The sequence below is a fragment of the Dipteris shenzhenensis genome, chromosome 9, assembly GCF_047967505.1.
Source record: "Dipteris shenzhenensis isolate YYH24624 ecotype China chromosome 9, Dip_SZ_1.0, whole genome shotgun sequence".
NCBI lineage: Eukaryota > Viridiplantae > Streptophyta > Polypodiopsida > Gleicheniales > Dipteridaceae > Dipteris > Dipteris shenzhenensis.
Window position 1 is genome coordinate 2,547,402 of NC_141604.1, and position 23,747 is coordinate 2,571,148.

The 23,747-nt window shown below is 47.8% G+C and overlaps 1 protein-coding gene across 5 annotated transcripts in view; it reads left to right on the plus strand.

Annotated features, from left to right (window-relative positions):
* The first annotated feature begins 1,396 nt into the window (after positions 1–1,396).
* The window catches only part of LOC147898070 (vesicle-associated protein 1-2-like), an 82,176-nt gene continuing 59,825 nt past the window's right edge, over positions 1,397–23,747 (plus strand). For 2 of the 5 annotated variants that reach the window (XR_015541510.1, XR_015541511.1), the window contains exons 1-5: positions 1,400–1,574; positions 16,841–16,911; positions 17,056–17,137; positions 17,239–17,354; positions 17,767–17,931. Coding sequence is in view for 1 of the 5 variants with exons in the window: in XM_087379062.1 (XP_087235188.1) it covers positions 1,526–1,574; positions 16,841–16,911; positions 17,056–17,137; positions 17,239–17,354; positions 17,767–17,931 (483 nt within the window). In the remaining 4 variants the exon portion in view is untranslated. Of the gene's footprint in view, positions 1,575–16,840; positions 16,912–17,042; positions 17,138–17,238; positions 17,355–17,766; positions 17,932–23,747 lie in introns of all 5 variants that reach the window. The other 3 variants (XR_015541512.1, XR_015541513.1, XM_087379062.1) reach the window with 3 other exon arrangements.

A 23,747-nucleotide genomic window follows, 5' to 3' on the forward strand; every position in this document is an offset into this window, starting at 1 on the left:
ACATGTGCTGCACTGGCATCTTTCTTAGACACTATTTCAGTCCATTTCTTCCCTTCTTGTACATTCTTTGCATCCCTTTCAACAAGCTTGGCTTGCATAAACTTTTGCATCTGTTGGCATCCATTATCCACTGTGTTCTCTAAGGCATCCACTCTTTTTCGGAGTTGCATGACAGTTTTTTGGAGTTGGAAATTCTGAGTCTGTAACTCGATGAACATATATTCATAAGCATATCTATTTTCTTGCTGTTCTTGGTGCCATACACTTTCCCAAAAGGAGTAGTCAGGCCTGGGTGTTTGTTCAACTTGAAAGGGGTCTGACCCCATGTTTCTTGGAAAAAAAAGGTGGTCCACTTCCCCAATCTAGCAAGGAAGAATATGCACTCTATTTCTTGGGAAGAAAGAAAAAACGTTCCTGTGTGTCTGTAGTCTGTAGATGATCAAAGCTGAGTGTCGAGCTAGCTGATTGTTGATGCCGATTGAGGTTGGTTGCGTAGCTATTGGCAGCTATCTTGATTCGTAGAAATTGCAGGTCGCTTCCTAGGCTGATGTCGTGATTCTCTTGGTGAGTCTTCTCGTGGTTTCAGAATCGATGGCGAAGCTGACGGGAGATCTACAGTGAGGGGCTATACTCCCAAGAGCTAGAGCGAGGGCGGGCAGGTCAACGAGCTGCTGAACATGCCTACGCGTTGGCTGAGGCTACGACAGACGGGAGGCTACAACAAAAAACGGGAGGCTACAACAAAAACGGAGAGGCTAACGACGAACGGGAAGCTACGATGCCCGGAAGGGGCTACGACGGACGGACGGGAAGCTGCGACGCTCGAAAGTTACGATGCCCGAAAGGAGCTACGATGGACGGACAGGGCTACGACGGACGGACGGGGCTACGAAAGAAAGAGAGAGAGAGAGAGAGAGAGAGAGAGAGAGAGAGAGAGAGAGAGAGAGAGAGAGAGAGGGCCTTGAAATAGAAATGAGGAAAAGAGGGAGAAATCGTGGGAATTGGAGGTACACGCATGGAACGAAATAGTATTTACAAAATAAAACTGAGAGAATGTCTTTTCACTTTGGAAGCAACCCTCGCCTTCACGAAGCCCTCCTTGTGGTGGAAGGCCAAAAGAATTAATTCCTGGAAAACATCTTAACTAGAAGGGTGACTAAGAAAGCAAGGCTAACGTTGAAAGGGAGGCCGATTGGATGTAAGCATGATCCAAAGGCTTAGGATGACGTGAAACATGCGGTGGCAAAAGAAAAGAAAGGGGGAATCAAAGTGAAGATAGGGAGAATCCGAATAGAAAATATATAAAGGCATGTGAGGAGGATGAATTATGTAAAGGCAAGGAGATCTTCTAAGTTGTAAAAACAACTGCAAAAGCAAAAGGTGCACCAAGTTACGTATTGTTGCCAACCGACAACTACAACTCTTTTAGCTTCCTCCATCTCCCATGGCCCTTCCTCTTGGTTGACACCCTCCTCCTCCTCCTCCCGCTGCCCTATCGTTCCCCCCTCCCTTCACAATTTCAGCTATGAGCAACCCTCCCCTTCGTATTCACCCCAACGAGCTCAAATTCCCCTGTACGTTCCCATTTCCGTCTTCAAATTTACATCTCTACTTGTCTCGTCAGCTCGATCGTCGGTATCTTTTGCCTTGAATCGATTCGTTGGAAAGGGATACCCCTTGCGCTTCGATCCAAGTCTATAGAATCGTTTCCTGACTATATTTCGCAAAACGTAGCTTTGGTTTACTACACTTGAAAGTGTAGGAGCTCCGGGCTTGTAGTGGAAGGAGACCAGTCCTAAACTGTATAGATGCGGTCAACGAGCATGCCTGGAACTGTCAATTTCTTTTAGCACGCATTACTTGTGGAGTCTTAAGAACATACCTCTGAGGCACAATTCCAATCTGGAAGGATCCTTTCGCTAGCTGGGATCAATTTAAATTCTTCCACCAACGTGTGCTGTAAGCAAGTTGAGAACGCAATGTTTGCTTACTTGCAAAAGAAAGCGATCGATTGCTTTGGCAACTTCTGGGGTGTTCGCATTAGTAGCGCTCTAGCTTGCGCGTCCCGCAGAAGCTGTGCTCTGGTACTTAAGTTCCTAAAGCGAGCATTCCACCTCTTGGTCATAGCGACCTTCAAGCTCAAATGACTGAGAATGGTCACTTTGGTAGTCTGTTCCATGACAGCTCAAAGTAGCCTGATTTCATGACAGCTCAAAGTAGCCTCAAACACATTAATAATCCCTGGATCTTTATACTGAGGTATCTTTTAATCACGTATTAAGACCCAGGGCATAGCATTTGAAAGGCTTCGCATAAGCACCTTGCAGATAGTGGTCCTTCGAATTGCCGCCGATGCAAGAAAATTTTGCCTCTCTCATTTGGCAGCTCTCTCCCTCGCAGGTATTTTAGCTCCCAAACCTTCTTGCCTCTTCAAAATCCCCTAGTAGCATAACTCTGGCAATTGTAGTCGTCTAAGATGAGGGGAGAAACAATGGGTCTGATCTGTTCACGTTTATCTGCATGTGAGGGCATAAACGTCCAAGAGCAAAGTTCGATATATGGTTCTTGGCTTTGTCATCTGTAGATAAAGCAGGATCATCTTCCAGATTTCTGAGCCATTCGCTCATGAGGAGTTCCAACTCTTATTTAAACTTGGTCATTCTGATCTGGCACCAATTACTTGACCCGATGTTGGCGGATGATGATCCTAGGAGAGTGGATAGTCTTCAAAAGCGATTTTCTTAATCCAAAATAAGGAACGTTATGTAGTCAGCTTCTTGGGTGACGCGCACCTAGACGAACATGCTAAGGTATATAACCCTCAGAGCTAAGGACCGTGTAGACCTATTCGTAGGGGGAGGTCTTGGGCTAATGTGTAAGTGATGCTAAATATAGCAAGGGGTTGAGGCTGTGTAAAAGGCTTGACTCTCACCATTTGACTATTGATCATTGTGGAGCTTGGATTCCCTTGTATTAGCTCATGGAGCCAAACAAGGGTGTCATGCGGTATGGGATGCCATGCCTTCTTGCTGTATGGCTAGGCTTGCGTGTGAATATGAGATTTGTCATGTTCTAGCTATATGGCTGGTAGATGGGCCTGATATGTAGTCTCTTTATTGTCATCTGTGATCTCTTTAGTCAAATTATCTATAATAGGTGGGCCAAGCGGTCATGCCCCATGTCAATACCCAACGTTAGTTGAAGAGTTGAAGCCTATGCCTCCAAATCCATTGCACTACATGGAACGTCTACAGGTAGTGCTAGTGCCATCCCTCCCCATTTTTTCTTGCCAAGGTTTGATGGATAATCCTTTGTATATCATCAAGGAGTTTTTCCAATACAATGGTTGGACCAGAGTGGAGTTTAAAAAGTTGGAGAGACGATTGGTTGGAATGTATTGCTATAGCTTGTGTATCTCTCAGGAGATGAGGAGATTGAAGGTACTAATCAATGCAAGTGTTCTAGGAGTTCGTTGTGTTGCCAAAACCACTCAAGGGTTCCACTTCACCTCCCAAATTTGTGGCTTTACCATTTCCAATTTCACCACCCTAGTGGGTGGTATTGGGTCTAATGTCAAAGACTAGCTCAATAAGGATCAATGACTGAACACTAACCATGTGTACAAACCATAGAAAGATCCTTTGTTGAATATCTCCTCTAAGGAGGTATTGCCTTTGTGGAGATGCTGCCATCATTGAGGCTATAATTTTGCATGGTCCATGATCTTGAAGAACATCGGGTGTTTGAGTGGCTATTCTACAGCCATAGAGGAATTGCTATTTGAGAGAATTGTTTTTGCCGTCTCTTAGGAAAATCGTCCTTAGATGGTCCTAGCCCTCCCCCCACATCCAAGATGGCTGCATCAATCATAGGGATCCAACAAATCGCTCCTTGTAGGTTTAGAGGCTCCAAAAGTCTCTCATAAAGATAATGTCACATCAGGGTCACAAAGTCGTCATGACTTTTTGGCCCATATGATATACATTTATGATCCTAAAAAAACAGTTATATCCGTAGGTCTGCACATCTTAAGTCATCCAGATAATAATTTAGTCGACATCTTCTCCGGAATAGCTTTGGCCCAAATATAATGAAATCTCCGCTTCCAGCAAAGCTTAGTCGGAGGTGTTCCACCGGGAATTAAATACAGGGATCATATCTTCAATAGGGTCATAAGGTGTAGGAACTGGGAGCAAATGAGGGAAGTGTATCCAGCTAAACTCTAATGCATAGTTGAGCATGCATAGTTGAGCACTAAGCCACCCCCCTTCCACTGTGTGTCGCCTTCCCAAAGAGCTAGTCTATCCATGTGGCAAACATAGTGTCTTGATTGGTCAGTTTGAATTCTCTCCGAATCTCCAACAAGGTCTTCCATCTGATATGATCTCTTTGCCACAGCTGACCCCAAGATTGGATGCCCTTGTTGAAAAGGAAGCAGGCTCTCATAAAATCAGTATTGCTAAGTAAAGCATTTTTGTGTATTACTGACGCCCAAATAGAGTCCAGTCTCATAAAAGAACCTTTGCCGGAGAAGCGCAGTTGAGTTTTAATTGATTCTAGTGCTCTCCACAAGCATTTCCATAAATCACTGCCCTTGGTTGCGCAGGGTTCTGGACAGAACACCGCAGACAGAATTGGGTAATTCTTCCATCTCTTTGCCCTGACAGGCCGAATGAGCTTGAAGTTTCGAGCGAGGAGCGTAGCCCAATCCAATTCCGGGTTTAGAAGAACTTTGAAGATCCATGTCGCAGCCAATTTCGCCGCTGCCTGCTTTATGTCAACCACTTCCAGCCCTCCTTCACTCTTGGGTCGAGTACAAAAGTCCCATCTCACCTTGGCAATTCTGTCATATCCCCCCCACAGAAAGGATCTGCATTTGGCGATAAGTTTATCCAATCCTGCTTGACTTGGATGCCAATAGGACAGGTAAAAGATAGTTATGGGATACATGCAATGATTTAGTACCATCCTTCTTCCCGCCAGGTTTGATTGAAATCCTCTCCACTTTTTTAGCTGTGTGTTGAACTATTAAGTACCCAGTGCCATCTATCCTTCATAGACACCTCAAAGCCCATAAGTATGCCAAGCAGTCTGAAAACAATGCCTTTTTGGATCAGTTGACTTCCCAGATGATCCAGCTCTTGTTATGATTGATGAGTGAGCCAGAAGCTAGAGGCAGCGAGGGTCTGGAGATCTCGGAAGGAAGGAGGGGGGAGAGACTGGCGGGCTGAAGGTCGAGGGAGAAATACGACATGGCGAGGATGGGGCGGCATTGCGGCGGAGGATGGTTTGAAGTGTGTTGGGTGGAAGAGTGGCGGTGAGGTCTATATGGAAGATTAGGTTTTGTGTGCGGAGTGCGTCGAAGTGCATTTGGAGTGTTTAGGGGATAGTGCGTGGGGCGAGAGTGTAAGTGGTGAATTGTGTGGAGACCTCCCTGTACATTTGGAACTCCTGCTACTCCCTGACTTCCAATGTCTACTCCTCTGGGCGGCCAAAGGTGCACAGGCTCTCGTTCTCTGCCTACATGGTGACTGTGGGGGCGCGCTCCTGTGCTAGGAGATCCTGGAGGTTTTGGATTTGTCTGTCGGATCCCTCCGTGAGCCTAGCATGCTGTTCCTCGGTTTGCGCCCGTCGTTCTTCCGTGGCACGAAGGCTGGATTCTGCCTTATCCAACTAGTCCATGAGGGTTTGGACCAGGGATTTACTGGCAGAAAGCTCATCCTTGAGCTTGGTGAGAGAGAATTCCAGCTCTTCGGCCTTGGTCCGATATTCCTCCGCTCTGTCGAGGGCGGTTTTCTCGGTAACTTATGCGGCGACCATAAGTGTGTGGCTGTCGCGCGCGCTTAGTTGTGCTTGGAGGAGAGAGGATGACAGTTGGGAGGAGAGAGGATGATAGCTGGGAGGTGTGCTCTTGTCTCCTCCGCAAAAATTTTCGCACCACCTGCGGGAGCTGGGCCATCGCATCCAACAGCTGGAGCTCCATCTGATCGGCTTGTGAGAGTTGCTCGGCTGAGATGGTGCTGTAGCCGCCGGGGGTTTGGTACTGGGGTGCGCTGCAAAATTGGAGGGCTTCTGTGAGCTCGGACCATGGGGACAAAGGAGGTGGTCTCCTGGGTTGGGCGGAAGCTGAGGCCGAGACTTGGGGAGCAAAGGGGGTGGCCTGAGTGCCTTGGGCTCCAGGGTGGAGGCCAATGTGTAGAGTATCGTCCCCAAGGAAGTCTTCGATGTTGATGGGGTCCTGGGTGGTGGCCTTGCCCTTGGAGAGCAGAGTGGAATGCTCGAGACAGTGCTGCCTTCTTAGGAATTCCCGCACCTGGAGGTCCTCATATTGGGCATGCAACTGGCTGTCAAGGGGTGGCTGAGCGGGACAGCTGGGGGTGGTGGCTCTCGGATCTGTTCTTGGTAGTTTGGGTATGGCCACTGTCTCCTCTTCTTCTGCTGGAACAGGTCCTATGGCTGCTTTGTCGGCTAGCCCATATTCAATTGGCGGCTATTGCTGCAGAGCAGTGGCATATACAGCATGGGGTTGCCTAGGACCTCACTGTGCGTCTTGAGATCTTCTCGCATCTGGGTGCAGAAGTAGTCCGTCGAGTTGGTCACCTATGGCGTTGCCAATCTTGCGAGGATGTTGGGCACGATTGATTGGTGGTGATCCGTATGCTTGACTTGGGTCAGCCACTGGAGCACGCATACTGATTTCTCCAACTCCGGCTTGGTAATTTCGGAGAAGTGGATGCGGCCCTTGCTCTTCTTCCGGTCATAGTTGCAGATCTGGCCGAGGGTCTCGTGCAAAAAAAGGAAAAAGAGGGGGCTGTTGATGCTGAGGGTATCGTGCGAAGGGAAAAACACGGTGAACGGACTAGGTGATGCATAGACTCGTGAGGTCAGCGTACAAGGATGCAAAACATGAAGAAAATGCACAAGAAATGTATTGGTTGTATTCACCTAATGCTGACCGTGAATGTGAGTAGGTGCATTGGAATACCAAGGACTCATGAGCTGCTGGTGCATGTGGGTGTTATGCCTACCATACAGACTCACCTAGACCTAGACTTGATGATTATGTGGAATGCAATGGAGATGAATGCCGAGCAGTAGCATACCACATCATCAGCCACGTAGAGCACGTGTTGAGTTTGTGCATCATCATGGTTGTCAGGTGTATACCGGCACTGCTGTGTTCACTTTGATGGACCTCTCCCGCGGTAAGGCACACAGGTTCTTGTGTGGCTGTAACTGGAGCGAAAACAGGTTCTTGTGGTACCACGATCCTTGATGTGGTGGACGGGTTATGCCCGGGTAACACTGCCAATGATCTATTGAGTAAAGTGTCCTTTGATGGCGTGCGCACGGGCTTGGAGGAAGGTTCTTGTGTGAATACCCCGCTTTTAGGGGTCGGTTCTTGTGTTACCTCTTCGGGGACCTGAGCGACCTTCTCATTGAGTTGTACTATTCGTGGAATCATGACACTCCTCGAGCTTGGGGGCTTTTTCATCGCGCTGGGCTCGAGGGTAGGTTCTTGTGGGACTGCATCCAGAGTTACACAAGTTCTTGTGTTACTACCTTTTGAACCCTAGCGAGTTGGGATCGCGTATTTGGTGTCGTCGTGAGTTTCTAGACCCAAGCGGCTCGTTCGCCTTGGTAGTAGCTTGGGCTTCCAAGAGCTTTGTTGATTTGGCAGTTCACGACATAGCACCAGGTCCCTCCCAATATCAATTGTTCATCGATCGCCTCTGTGGGGAGAACATAAAAACGAATTTCTACTTCCTAATGAACAACCATTAGTTTCAAGTCCACATATCCCAATGTACTTAAGAGTTGACCATTGATTGTGTAAACTGAAGCCATAGTAAGGTTTAGGGGTACATGCAGCGCTTCCCATACTTCGCGGGAGATGAAGTTATGGCTCGCTCCCGGATCCACGAGCGCCTGGATCCGTAAGCTCGGGCCTTGCAATTGGACATTCAACCAAGCTAGATCTACCGTTAGTTCATCAGTCGGTCTTGGATGTTCGAGTATTGCCTTAAACACGGCCATTTGCTTACGTTGTCTGATTTTGGCATTACGTGCCTTGGCTACTTCGATGGCCTGGTGTTTCATTTGGGCTACCTCGGCCTTGAGCTCCTTTTCCCTATGGATGGCTTGGAGGGTTTGCAGGATGAGGGGGCCGTAGTATCTTTTCAATTTGCTCCCGTTAAGGTAGCCTTCCATCTCCACTCCATCTAGGGTAGCTATTCGGCATGTGCCTTGTAGAGTAATCTCCACTACGTGGTAGGGACCCATGCCCCTGTATTTAAATTTACGTTTGGTGTTGCGGATGCTATAGAGGAGTGCGAGATCTCCTTCCTCGAGGTCCTTTTTTAAAAACGTTGCGGTCGAACCATCTTTTGCGCCGTGCCTTCTCCACTTGGAGGCAATAGGCTACACGCAATCTTGTTTCATCTAGCCATTCGAGATCGATTAAGTGCTCCACCAAGGCATTTTCGGTGAGCCTTTCCTTGATCGTGATGCGAAGGCGGGGCACCACATATTCCATTGGCATAACTGCTTCCATCCCAAAGGCTAGGCTGAAGGGGGTGCACTTCGTGGCCACTTTGTAAGACGTTCGGTAGGCCCACAATGCAGCGATGAACTTGTGCTCCTAGTCGGTACAACTGGCTTCAATGGTGCAAGTTATAATCTTGCAGCATGTCTTGTTCGAGCTCTCAGCTAGGCCATTTGCCTTGAGGTAGTAGGGGGTCGACTTCCTATGTATGATCATGAATTCACTAGTCAGGATCGCTATAGTTTCATTGAGGAAACGAGTTCCTCGGTCATTGACCAATACTAAGGGACACCCAAACCGTGTGATGACTTGCTCGTATAAAAACTTAGCCGTGGACCGTGCATCGGCTTTTCTTGTGGCTGGCCCCTTCACCCATTAAGTGAAGTAATCTGTGGCGAGGATAATGTATTTGGCCACTGTTCCTTTAGCTGCTGGGCTTATCGGGCCAATAAAATCTATGGCCCATTTCTCAAAGGGATGATTGGTTAATATTCCCATTAGGGGCATCATGTCCGCCTTATGTAGAATTTGCACTCTTTGGCAGGGATCGCATCACTTGATAAACTCAGCTGCATCGCCGAAGAGAGTCGGCCACCAGAGGCCTTTCTGCAACACTTTACGTGCCATAACGTCAGCGGCGGCGAAGTGACCGCTTGCTATCCCAGAATGGGCTTCTTCGAGCACGTTGATATATTTGTGCTCGCAAATGCACTTGTGCATGATGCCATCCTTGCCCATGTGGTATAGTTGGCCTGCAATTAGCTGATATGGTGCTACATCCTTGATGAGTTTGTGGGCTCTGTCCCTCTTAAGGGCTTTGTCCAGAGGCAACCCGTTTGCCAAGTAGTGGCCTATTTTGGCTGCCCATTCCGGAATTATGTCAACGAGGAATAGGGGAGCATCTGGGAGGTCATCCTCGACTCCCGTTGGAGCTTCCCCATAGGGAATCCTTGAGAGGTGGTCGGCTAAGACATGGGTCTTTCCTTTACTCACAGCGACTGTGAAGTCAAACTCCATAAGGATTAGCATCCACCTGGTGATGCGTCCCATCATGCAGGGCTTGTTAATCAAATACAATAATGCTTGATGATCAACAAAAAAGATGAACTTGTTGGCTAACAAGTAATGCTTGAACTTCTTAACTACGTAGGCCATGGCCAGGCCTTCCCTCTTTGTTGTTGTGTAATTAACCTCGGCATCGTTTAATTGCCGACTAGCAAAGTACACCGGGTAGTCCAGATTGTACTCCCCTAGTTGGGCTAGCACACATCCGATAGCAAAGTTTGAGGCATCTATGTGGACATGGAATATTAGATCCCAGTCCGGGACCCGCAATACCAGTGTTGTGGTCAGAGCTAGCTTGAGGGTTTCAAAGGATTTCTGACATTCCTCGGTCCACTCAAAGACTAATAACAGCTTGTACACTATGTCTGCGTAAAACAGGATGAACCTTCGATAGTAGCCCGTATGGCCCATAAACCGCTACACTCCCTTGACACTTGTGGGGGGAGGCAACTCTAGGATGAGCTTGATCTTGTTGTAATCCATGGAGATGCCATTCTTGGACACTATGTGATTGAGAATCATGCCCTGTAGATGGCCTCACGGAGCTGCTGCTCCTCCCCGCTCCCTTGCTGCCCCCTCTCCTTCAGCCCCTCCCTCAGCCCCCTCCCTCGCCCTTCCCCCTCCCCCTCCCTCAGCCTCTCCCTTCCTCCCCCTCCTCTCCCTCTCAGCCCGCCCCCTCCCCTCTTAGCCCGCTACCCCTTCCCCTCCTCTCCCTCTCAGCCCGCCCCCTCCCCTCTCAGCCCGTTCCCCCTTCCCTGCGCCCTTGCTCCCTCTACCCCGCTCCCCTCATCCCCCCTCTACCCTTCCCCCCGCCTCTACCCTCCCCCTACCCTTCCTGCGCCTCTACCCTTCCCCCCGCCTCTACACCCCTCTCCTCTACCCGCTCCCTACCCCCGCCTCTACCCCCCTGCCTCTACCTCCCTCTCCTCTACCCCCTTCTATCCTCTCCCGCTCAGCTGCCCCCTCCCCTCTCAGCCCGCTCCCCCTTCCTTGCTCCCCCGCTCCCTCTACCCTGCTCCCTCCCCCCGCTCCTGCCTAAGCCCTCCCTCTACCCTGCTCCCTCCCCCCCGCATTCTTTTTCCTTCTTCCTGTCTCCCCCCTCCTCCTTCTCCCACAGCGTTTTTCGGAGCGGACGGAGCCTCAAAAGTGTCCAAGTCGGCCTCCTCACCTCGATTGGCGATGGATATTCCGTCAGCCAATCCTACTCCACCTCCACCGGTCGCGAAAACTATTACTTTTTTCTAAAGACAAGTTGCAGCAGCTCAAGAAGGACGTAGAGATTGAATGCTCTACCACGTTGCTTGCACACATCTTCGGGTCTCACCCTTCCAGATCCCAAGCCAGAGACTGGATGCTTGCGGCTCTCCCCCCAGACCTCACTCCACAATTGTTAGATGTTCGTCTTCTAAGATGAGGTTTTTCCCAGGTTGTTTCTGACACTCCAGAGGCTGCGAGCACAGTGCTCAAAGCTGAGTTTTTACACCTAGGACACATGAAGATCTTTGACGTCTTTGATATTGGTTTCGACCCAGTGGGGGCAGATGAGGAAATCTTTACGCTCTTCATTAAATTTCCCGAGCTTCCCCAGGTTTACCATTGACTTCTTTCTGTTATTGGGGAGCATTTCTGCGCGGTTGCTGAGATCCCACCCCTCCCTCGGTTGCCATGGACTGCAGCAGAGGCAACCAAGGCTAATGGGGTACCTAGAGTTAGGGTCCTCTGTAAGGATCCAAACCTCACGATGGACCATGTTATGATCCAGCGTCCGGATGGTTCCTTTTTTCGCCAGAGAGTAGAGATTGCAGGCAGGCAGGACCAGTGCAGGATATGCAAGACCATTGGACACTTTGCCAGGGATTTCCCGAGGATGAAGAAAAGGCCCAAGAAGCCCTCTGGTACAGCTACCGCCCCACGGCCTCAACAGGGGGGTGGTATAGGTCCAACACCTGCTCCTCGATCTCGACAGGGGGTGGTACAGGTCCAACACCTACTCCTCGACCTCCACATGGCGGTCCTCCTCAGGATGGATGTATAGCTCCTACTCCCTAGAGTGCTCCTTTGATACCACCACCTTCTACCTCAAGTACCTCATGACCCTCTACCTTAGGGGCACCCGACGCATACCAGTGGGTTTCGGTTCGTGTGCAGATTCCTCCTTCAGCTCACGAGAATACACTAGTGGACTCTGCTTCACCTCGGGTTGTTCCTTCAGTCTCACCTCACACAGTCCAAGACGCTTCAGCTTCGACCTCCTCCCCGGTTGCAGCTTCTCCCCTAGAACCAGCGGTGCCAGACACTCTCCTCCAGGTAGTAGAGGTCTCCGCGGCTGGGCAGACATAGGATCGAGAGCAATCCTCACTTCCTCCCTTGGATAGGGGGAAGGGGATGGTTTACACTATTGATTTTCTTCCCTTAGATGGGATCCTTCGCACTCCGGTGTCTGGCCTGATTCACAAGAACTCATTTTCAGCTCTAGCAGATGCTTCAGATTTCCCAGAGGAGGAGTCTGTGCCCTCTACTTTTGGTGAGCCAGTGATTGGGTTTCCTGTTGACAGGGCTTCTTCGTCAGGTGGCAGGGTTCTTTCCCCTGTTGATTTTCGGCCACTTGGTTCCATTCCTTGCTCCTCGAGTAGGAGGTGTTTCCCTGTTGAGGAGTTTGTTTCCGCCACTAGGTCAGGTAAGGTGTTTCACTCTACATCCTCCCATCGATGAGGATTATTAGCTGGAACATACAGAGCCTAGGTGGCGTCCTACATCGCCGCCGCAGACAGCTGATCCGGGATCAGCTTCATCCAGGTGTTACTGGGGGTTCCATTGATATCTTATTTATTCAGGAGCACAAATTGGATTCTAGAGATTGCGCCAAGTCAGGCAAGTTTCTTTCTGGCCATACATTTTGGTCACCTGCCTTGGGCACTGGCACTTCTATTTCAGTTTTGCAGTTGGTTCTCCCCTTAGTTGTTGGACACGGAGTCATTATTCCCTCTAGGGCTCAGTGGATTATTCTCTTGATTGGAGGGCGTAAGGTTGGTTTCCTTAACTTGTATGCCTCTAACATTAGAGGGGAACGTGTCATTATGTGGAAGGATTTGCTCTCCTGGGCCCCCATTGCGGATTCATGGGTGATTGGAGGTGACTTTAACATGGTTGAGTTACCATCAGACAAAAAAGGGGGTAGAGAAGGAGGACTTCACTCATTGCGGAGAGCAGCTTGGGATGCCTTCCTTTTTCACTACTGTGGCAGAGATACTTGGTTGGACGATGCCTTTCTTATTCAGCCACAGTCCCTTCTGTTCTCTTGGTCGAACAGGAGGCAGCAGATGCTTATTCATGCACGCATTGACAGATTCTATATAGATGATTGGGCACTAGACAGAGGTGGATCGGTATGCATTGCTGTTGGGGTTTCCACTTCAGGCCACTTTCCTGTTGTGCTGGCTATCTCAGAGCCTCACTTGAGAGGCCGGTCTGCCATCATGAGGATTCCATATGCCTTGTACACAAAGGAGGACCTTACAGAGATAGCCTTGCAGATATGGGTTTCTCATGTCCAGGGTGGGCAGCCATATCCATCACATGTAGCTACTGCCCTTTCTGGTATTAGCGACTTCTACCACTCAGTTGCTTGTACCAGGAGACGAGATATTCTCAGACGTGAGATTGATGTTCACCAGTAGTTGGAAGCTTTGTAAAGGGAAGAGTAGAAACGGCCTTCAGATGCTTGGATTCAGGAGCGCCTTGCTACAGCAAGGGCTCATCAGCAGATATTGCTTGATTAGAGAGCAGAGTATGGCTTTCATGCACGAGAGTCCTTCTGGGTTCAGATGGGTGGGAGAGTCAATAAACACTTTTTCTTTACTCTTGGCCCTAGACATAGTAGAGAGAGTGTATCCCAGCTTATTGACTCACATGGGGTTTTACTGACAGATCCGGATGATGTCATGTGCATAGCTTCAGATTTTTATGCCGCCCTTCTTACCACAGATCCTGATACATGGGATAGAGAGGATGCTAGACAGGTTATTTGGCAGAGCATCCCTTTGTTGGTGAAACCGGATATGCATGTTTTGCTTGATGCACCTTTCACCAACATAGAGTTTAGGATTGCACTTTCAAGCCTTCACAAGGGCAAGTGCCCAGGTTCGGATAGCCTCACCCCTTGCATTTTGGGATATGATTGGAGACTACATTACTTCAGCCCTGCAGGGCATTTGGGACTCTGGCGAGATGCCCGGGTCACTCACAGAGGGTCTCATCCACCTTATCCAAAAGGAGGTTGCAGAAATTTAGTGTCCCAGTGGAGGCCTATCACACTTCTGGGGACATGTTACAAGATTCCGGCCAAAGCCATCAGCCTCCGATTGCAGCTCCTTCTCCCAGATCTTATTCATGACACTCAGACGGGATTTGTGCATGGCAGAAGCATTTTTTATAACATTTTTTCTTTTTGGGAAGCTTCAGAGTGGGCCATGTAGAGCGGCCAGAATCTAGCCATTCTACTCTTGGATTTTGAGAAAGCTTATGACATAGTAGATTGGGGTTCTATGGAGGGCACCCTTCTACGTTTTGGCTTTACTGATGCTTGGATCAGAGGTGTTTCCTCTTTGTACAGATCAGCTCATAGCCAGGTACTTATTGGTGGGGTAAGGGGTGAGATTTCAGATTTCTAGATCAGTTCATTAGGGATGCCCCCTTGCTCCTTTTCTTTTTTTGTTCATGGCTGAAGCTATGAGTATCTATGTTAGATCTCAAGCTGACATCTGTGGGCTGAGACTTCCCATTAGAAGAGAAGAGGAGCTACTCCTACAACTCCACTATCAAAGCTCCAAGTTAAGCTTGAAACAATGAGCAATGGGTAAATGACGAGAGAAGGCACGTGCAATGCAAAAGCCTACCTTGAACTCCCCGACAGCGGCGCCAAAGATGTGTAGTCTCAACGGTGACCACCTGTCGTGGGGATCTTAAAGGAATGCCAATGGAGCCCCCACTCCAAGCTACTCCTTGTGAGAGCAATGCAAAGCACGAGCCTTCCGCAAGTGTCACTCAAGCAGCTTTCGGATTGTTGCAATGTGTTTCCATGAGAGAAAGAGAGAAGGGGGAGAGGGGAGAAAGAGAGAGAAGGGGACAGGGGAGAATGGAGGGAGAGGGAGGAGGGAAGAAAGGAGTGAAGGGGGATGGAGTGGCAAACACAAAGGCACTACAAGGAAACAAGAGAACACCCAAAGACACTCTTGGAAGAGAAGAGGGAGCTTGTATTCCAAACTTGTGCATACAACAATGAAGACCAAAGTCAACCATTTAGCCTTTTATACAAATCACTTTTTGAAGGGAGGGCCAATCCTTTTCCTTGTATTGCGCTCTCTCCTCTCTCTTTTGTTATAACCACTTGGGCCCACATGGCGTCAAGGCATTCTCTCAATATCCTCTTGTCTTCAAATGGCTCTTGTGTTATCCATATATGGGATCCAAATGGCTCTTGTGTTATCCTTGCCAATTCGGATGATCCCAACGCCTACCTCTGTCTTAAGCCATTTGAGGCTCAAAACCCGTAGGACTAGAACGATGTTGAGCCATTTGCGGGTCAAACCTAATCGGGCTAGCTTCCCATATGGACGGATCCATCACCGTGCTCCATGGCTGTGGCTGTTAACACTCTCAAACAACGAGTCTTTTTATGGCACTGTTTGGTAGGGGCTTTACCATTGGGTTTGTTATTGGCTACTCGGCATATTGCTCCTTCAATCTGCCCTACTTGTTCACATCTGAGGGAGACTATGCTACATCTTTTTTGGACCTGTCCTGCTATTTTCTTTTTAGGCTGAGGATGGATCTTCATGCTTGTATTCCTGCGATTTGGTGGCAGACAGTTTTGGCTGTTTGGTCACTATGCCTCTAGACCTGACTTTACTCGTTCTTTTCTTGGTGTCATTTCCGAGCTCTATGGCCTATCTAGAATGCCGTAACATTCGATTGTATGGGCATTGTTCTATTGATGTCTTTCATTTTGTTTTCTCATCTTTGCTCATTTTCTTGGAGACCTTCCTCTGGCCCAGTTGGAGGGCTTTTATCAGTCTTTTCAGTCTTGAGTAGTAGATGTTCCACTCTAGAACAGCTATAATGTACATTCTTCTTAATGTAAAGTTTCCTTTTACAAAAAAAAAAGTGTGCGTGTGATTATTTTGGGGCATCGATCCTCCTTGCATTGATCTGTCCACAAGATGCACATTCTTTTCGAGACCTTCCTCTAGCCCAGTTAGAAGTATTTTACTCCTGTTTTTAGTTTTGAGTTAGCTGTCTCGTTTTAAGACAGCTATGAATGTATATTCTTTCTAATGAATAGTGCTTCTTACAAAAAAAAGGGGGGTGTGATTATTTCGGGGCTGTCGTTTAGGGTTCCTGTGTGGGTAAGGTGTGACTCTAGGGAAACACTTGCATGTTGATTGGGTGTACTTTGATTGCAGCACCTCATAGCATTTGGGAGTTTCATTTCCATGGAGAGTGTCTGGCTTTTGAAGTTGCTCGTACAATTATAGATTAGACTATTTCAACTAAAGAGTGAAGGCAATATGATTATCCCACTGGAAATTTTTCAAGCAATAAGAAAACTTTATTTTTGTAAGCAGATGTAGAACCATGGAATGTGTGTTTACTTTTACAACCATAATGGTGCAAATCTAAAAAATACACCTGGTGTCTACTTTCGGAATCGAATTCATCATGTTCATGCTTAGTACATTTAACAAACCACTTGCATAGTGATATCATTTAAAAAAATGTGGGTTTGTTGTTCATACCTTCCTGGATTAAGTGATGCAAATTGTTCTTGTCTATGTTAGTGACATTTGGTAGTGCCGTCGCTCAAGTTTTGTGGAACATTTTGTGCTCTAACTGCTTATCAAGCAGAGGTTTGCTAATCATCTTTTCTCTCGAGTGTTGTTTATTTCATGGATAAGTCCTTGATGTTCCTTGACTTAAGTGAGATTTTGGGGTCATGGTCTTCTATTTATGATGAAGATCACCCTGAAGTTTTTCTTATATGCTCTTACTTGCCTGTATGGGAGGGGTGGTAATGGGCTTTTATGCTGGCAAGTTCACCTTTTGTCAAAAATTAGTTTTTGGTAACATGAATCTTTCTTTACATAGAGGACGTTCTTTGTTGCTTGAGGTTACCATTCAAGCTTATAAGTCCTTCTCATTTTTCCTTCCTGTTCTGGCATTGTCTTTCAACAGTTGAACTCAAAAAGCAAGTCCCTTGTTCTCTTCAATTTGTCAATACAACTGACAACTATGTGGCCTTTAAGGTTCTAGTCTTCTATCCCATGATAATGAACAATTTTGCGGTTCTTAATTGTGTGTGTGCATGTGTGGGTGATAAATCATTTGTGCTGGATTCTTGAGGCAGAAATGATAGCTGTAATTATAGAATGATCAGATTATGGTTCCAGGTCAAAACAACGTCTCCAAAAAAGTACTGTGTACGGCCTAATATGGGTGTTGTACTTCCACACAATAGTTGTGACGTTTTAGGTAAGTTTTCTGTCCTTGATGGTTGATCTCTTATGATCCTTGATGTCTTACAGAGCTGTGGCCAATTCCTCTTGATTTCATGCAAATGCTTTTGATTGCAGTTACAATGCAAGCTCAACGTGAGGCCCCACTTGAACGGCATTGCAAAGATAAGTTCCTGGTGCAGAGTGTCCTAGCTCCAGAGGGAACCACTTCCAGGGATCTGTCTCAGAACCTGGTAGTTTATTCATTAAATTCACCTGCATTTTCCCTGCTGTACGGATAGGTCCACCAGAAAACCTACAAATAAACCTGCAGGGGGATGTCGTGTTTTTAAAGGTGTAGGCATGCACAAAGCTTCACTTGCTTGTGGATGATGGTGGATTAGGTAGGCTGAAGTCTTTTTGATATCGAGAGTGCATGCTGCAACATTGTGATTGAATTCACTTTTCCATGATGGTGGATCTATGTGCAGTTGATGATACATTGTGAATGGATTAAAACTGCAATGTTGAATTGAAATTTTCATGCACAATAAAAGGCTCTGAAATACTGCCTTGCACCTAAGTCTGTTTCTTTTTCCAATCTTGGGTGGTCAGTTTTTCCAATCTTGGTAAAAATTTCTTTTTTCTTCATGCCTGTATTTGCAGTTTAATAAAGACAATGGAAGGAAAGTGTATGAGATCAAGTTGAGAGTCATCTATCTTCCACCACCCCAGCCTCCATCTCCTGTTCCTGAATCAGCTGAGGAGGGTCCATCTCCAGAATTTTCTTCTTTCATAGAGTATGGCTGGAACTACTTCGGACGGGAAGGGGTACGGGTGATTTTGGTTTTTTGTTTAACCTGTGATGAAATTGTTTTTCTTACTCCTGATAAAAGGTGAGTGCATTGAAACTGTATTCTTGCTTCGTCTGTGAGTTTTAATGTCTGTGTTAGAATCTTAATTTGGAGTTTTCAATGTCCTTCTATCCATAGGCCTGTGATAGTGCATTGCATCTCATGTTTGATAGTCAAGATTTAACCTTTTCACCAAACATTGAGGTGGATATCAAACTTTGTCATAGTAAGGTCTATGGCTTGATTGACTGGGAAACCTTTGCCCAATCATGATGTTTAAACAGAAATAGGTCTGCAATTCAGGCAGTATTGTCAATGAAGTCTTGCCACAGTACATGAATGGGCAGTGCTTGCTGGCACGTGTGAATTGGATTATCTCACATGCATGTTGGGAGACTAGGCGAAGCCATAGATGATTTGAATCTTGATGCAGGGATGGCTGACTTTCCATCCCATTTCATGCCTTGTCATTGTGGCTCTGAGAGCACATTTGGTTTAGAAATTTCCACATGAAGCATGATGCTTTTGATCTTGTACTTTCAACAGCCTCCTTAATATCAACATGATGAGTGATAAGTTTTTTCAACACAAGACATTGGTGCCCTTTCCTGCATAAAATGATGGAGGAGGTAATTTTCTCAACCAAGGGGCCTGCTGCTCCTAAGATTTCATCTGCCTACTAACCTCACCCAGCCTCAAACAGCCTCTTGCTCACTCTCTTTGCTCCTGTTCTGCCTTTATTGCGCCTCCTGCCCATCATTTTTGCTCACCCTGTGTGCCATGCCCTCTGCCGCCCAATTCTGCTCTTGGCTTCCCAGCCTGCTGGGGTCTCTTGTGCTTTGCCAGCCCTTGTGGGTTCTCCACTCACCCTCTTCTTATGCTGTCCCTTGGCCTGGCTAGCTCTACTAGCTAGGACTGGATGGGTCCAGGGGGTTTCAAACTGCCTACACAGCTTTCTAGCTCGATACCCAATGCACAAGGATCTCCCTTTCATCGGAGGGCAAACAACAGATGCATCAGGCTGTCTAGGATCTTCAGGACAGGGCTGTAGTGGGACCCATTGTTAGTCTCACACCTGCACAATGCCATGTTCGTGACTGGGTTTAGGCAAGCTCAGTGCGGGGTGATCACATCCAGGAGGATGCCATCTATGGGAGGGGAGTTTTCCTTATCTCACCATATTGGAGGTCACTAGTCCATAGTTGAGTAAAATCCTGTTTATTTCTGCCCACACATGGTGTTCTTCATCTCTTAGTACCATAGTTTCACTGTGGATGACATGACCTCAATGCATTTTTTCCCAATTACACTCCAGTACCAAGGACTCCTCGAGGAGTCTAGAGCTATCCTTTCTTCTATCAGAGCATGTTTGGGCACAATTTTTAAGGTTTCATTGACAGAAGCTTCAATAGTCTGCAATGATGGAGTGCTGAAGATACATTTGATTATGGAGGACCTTGACTCCCTTCCTGAGGAGGTTATGTTGGAAACCTAGAGTGGAAGGGTGTTTTGCCTGTGAGTTGAGGTTTCAGGACCATCAAGGAAGTGCCTATGATGCAGACCCTGTTGGGCCACTTGGCCAAGTTTGATCCTTAGTTCTTAAGCCACCCTTGTGCAAGCAGGGGAGATGATGCAGTCCGTCATCCCTTTGGGGTTAGACCTCAATTCTTTGAAGATCCCTCTTGTCAAGAATGAGAACAGGACCTGCTTGTTGTCAAGAATGAGGGCGAGACCTGCCTTCGGCCCATTTAAGATTGCCCTCTTGTCAAGATTGCCCTTTGGGGGTAGAGCCCAATTCTTCAAGGTTTCCCTAATGTAAGAGCGAGGAAACAACTTGCCTACCCCCCGATTGCAATCGTCAGCCCTGCCTGACACAGCCACTCCCAAATTCACACACTAGCTATGCCTTCCAAAGCGGTGGTTTATATTAGAGTGGAAGGGAAGAGATGGGGCAGGTATGCAGCAAAGAGCACCAAGAGGGCTCGATGGAGGCAATGGGCTCAGGAGCTTCTTAGCTCTATTAGATCCAAAGCTATTGACATGAAAGTCAGACATAGTGGCCGACCTCTCTGGATACAGGGAAGTTCTTTGACACTCTACCTCAAGAAGTGTTGGCACACAAGACAATTCGGGCTTCTCAAAGGCTAGTGGTGGGGGTGTTATCTTGCAGCGCAGCCAGACGCCCCCCCCTCTTTTTTCCCTTTTTGACCTCCAATCAGCCAATCCTTTCCTCTCACCCCGCTTCCTCTTCTTCAATGCCATCCCTCCCTTCTGTCATTCAACTTGACTACTCACCCGCCATCCAAAACACACTTAGCCTGCCCTTGTAACACCTCCTCCCTTGTCCCCTCCTTTTCACACAGCCACAACTTGACCGACTCAGGACTCCACCCTTGAGTTTGGAGAAGGTTCCAGTCTCCAATCTACTAGGCTTGGAGTCACAAGCAAGGATATCCCTGAATGACAACATTTGGCTCTGATACCATGGAAAAATAATGGCCGAGCGAAGGATCATGAGGGACTATGCACTGAGTTCATTGCATATGGGATTAATCTCCTAGCTCCGATCTTAGCAAAGCTTTTTAATGAAGCGGTTTGTTTGGGATTTCCACACACTTGAACCATTAACACTATCTCACCCATCCACAAGGCAGGGGATCCCATGAGCCCGGAGAACTATAAGACCATTATGATTGGACGTGTCATGTCCAAGATTTATGCATTAGTACTTGACTCTGAGGTTAGCAGACTTGCAGAGTATCGAGGACTTAGAGCAGCAGGACAGGCCGGTGGAATCATGGATCACATTCTCACGCTCAGATGTATCATCAAGGAGGCGAGGTCACGGAAGCAGAGGGTTTATTGTTGCTTTGTGGATTTCCGCAAGGCATTTGACACGGTCCCGAGAGCCTACCTCATACGGCGCCTACAGGACTTGGGTTATGACCAGGAAATCATTTGGGCTGTCATGGCACTTTACAAGAGAGTTTATGGCAAAGTTCGGGCAGGATCCGAGTGGACAGACGAGATCATGAGTACCATCGGGATCAAACAAGGGTGTCCTTTGTCGCCTACCTTGTTTGGCCTCTACATTGATGAGCTTGAGACAATGATGCTGACACAGGGGGGTGTAAGTTGCTCTCTTGCAGGCACGCTGATCTAGATTTTGCTCTATGTAGATGACGTTCCAGTGGGTTCCAGCACGTGTGCAGATCGCTCCTTCAGTTCACGAGGGTACATTAGTGGACTCTGCTTCACCTCGAGCTGTCCCTCCAGTCTCACCTTGCACAGTCCGAGACACTGAAGCTTCGACTTCCTCCCCGGTTGCAACTTCTTCCCTAGATCCAGCGGTGCCAGACGCTCTTCTTGAGGCAGTAGAGGTCTCCGCAGCTGGGCAAACACAGGATAGAGAGCAGTCCTCACTTCCTCCCTTGGATAGGGGGAAGGGGATGGTTTACACTATTGATCCTCTTCCCTCAGAAGGGATCCTTCGCACTCCGGTGTCTGGCTTGCTTCACAGGAACTCGTTTTCAGCCCTGGCACATGGTTTAGATTTCCCAGAGGAGGAGTTTGTGCCCGCTACTTTTGGGGAGCCAGTGATTGGGTTTCCTGTTGACAGGGCTTCTTCGTCAGGTGGCAGGGTTCTTTTCCCTGTTGATTTTCCGCCACTTGGTTCCATCCCTCCCTCCTCGAGCAGGAGGTCTTCCCCTGTTGAGGGGTTTGTTTACGCCACTAGGTCGGGTAAGGTGTTCCACTCTACATCCTCATGTCGATGAGGATTATTAGTTGGAACATACAGGGCCTAGGTGGCATCCCACATCGCCGCCGTAGACAGCTGATCCGGGATCAGCTTCATCCAGGTGTTTCTGGGGGTTCCACTGATATCTTATTTATTCAAGAGCACAAGCTGGATTCTAGAGATTGTGCCAAGTCAGGCAAGTTGCTTTCTGGCCATACTTTTTGGTTGCCTGCCTTGGGCACCAAGGGGGGCACTTCTATTTCAGTTTCGCAGTCGGTTCTCCCCTTAGTTGTTGGACACGGGGGCACTTCTATTTCAGTTTCGCAGTCGGTTCTCCCCTTAGTTGTTGGACACGGAGTCATTATTCCCTCTAGAGCTCAGTGGATTATTCTTTTGATTGGAGGACGTAAGGTTGGTTTCCTTAACCTGGATGCCTCCAACATTAGAGGGGAACGTGTCCTTATGTGGAAGACTTTGCTCTCCTGGGCCCCCATTGTGGATTCATGGGTGATTGGAGGTGACTTTAACATGGTCGAGTTACCGTCAGACAAAAAAGGGGGTAGAGAAGGTGGACTTCACTCTTTGGAGAGAGCAGCTTGGGATGCCTTCCTTTTTCACTTCTGTGGCAAAGATACTTGGTGTGATGATGCCTTTCTTATTCAGCCACAGTCCCTCCTGTTCTCTTGGTCGAACAAGAGGCAGCAGATGCCTATTCATGCACGCATTGACAGATTCTATGTAGATGATTGGGCACTAGACAGAGGTAGATCGGTATGCATTGCTGCTGGGGTTTCCACTTCAGACCACTTTCCTGTTGTGCTGGCTATCTCAGAGCCTCACTTGAGAGGCCGGTTTGCCAGCATCAGGATTCCAGATGCCTTTTACATAGAGGAGGACCTTACAGAGGCAGCCCTGCAGATATGGGTTTCTCATGTCCAGGGTGGGCAACCATATCCATCACATGTAGCCGCTGCCCTTTCTGTATTAGCGACTTCTACCGCTCAGTTGCTTGTACCAGGAGACGAGATATTCTCAGACGTGAGATTGGTGTTCGCCAGCAGTTGGCAGCTTTGCAGAGGGAAGAGCAGAAACGGCCTTCAGATGCTTGGATTCAGGAGTGCCTTGCTGCAGCAAGGGCTCATCAGCAGTTATTGCTTGATCAGAGAGCTTGATCAGAGAGCAGAGTATGCCTTTCATGCACGGGAGTCCTTCTGGATTCAGATGGGTGGTAGAGTCAATAAACACTTTTTCGCAGAGCATCTCTGTGTTGGTGAATCCGGATATGCATGTTCTACTCGATGCACCTTTCACCAACACAGAGTTCTGGACTGCACTTCCAGCCCTTCACAAGGGCAAGTGCCCAGGTTCGGATGGCCTCACCCCGTCTTTTTTCATTGCATTTTGGGATATGATTGGAGACTATATTACTTCAGCCCTGCAGGCCATTTGGGACTCTGGCGAGATGCCTGGGTCGCTTACAGAGGGTCTCATCCACCTTATCCCAAAAGGAGGTTGCAGAAATTTAGTGTCCTAGTGGAGGCCTATCACACTTCTGGGGACTTGTTACAAGATTCTGGCCAAGGCTATCAGCCTCCGATTGCAGCTCCTTCTCCCTGATCTTATTCATGACACTCAGACGGGATTTGTGCATGGTAGAAGCATTTTTTATAACATTTTTTCTTTCTGGGAAGCTTCAGAGTGGGCCATGCAGAGTGGCCAGAATCTTGCCATTCTACTTTTGGATTTTGAGAAAGCTTATGACAGAGTAGATTGGGGTTTTTTGGAGGGCACCCTTCTACGCTTTGGCTTTACTGATGCTTGGATTAGAGGTGTTTCCTCTTTGTACAGATCAGCCCACAGCCAGGTACTTATTGGTGGGGTAAGAGGTGAGAGATTTCAGATTTTGAGATCGCTCCTTTCCTTTTTTTGTTCGTGGCCGAAGCTATGAGTATCTATGTTAGATCTCAAGCTGACATCTTTGGGCTGAGACTTCCCATCAGAAGGGAAGAGGAGCTACTTGACAGTGAGTTGGCAGATGACACAGCAGTTTACTT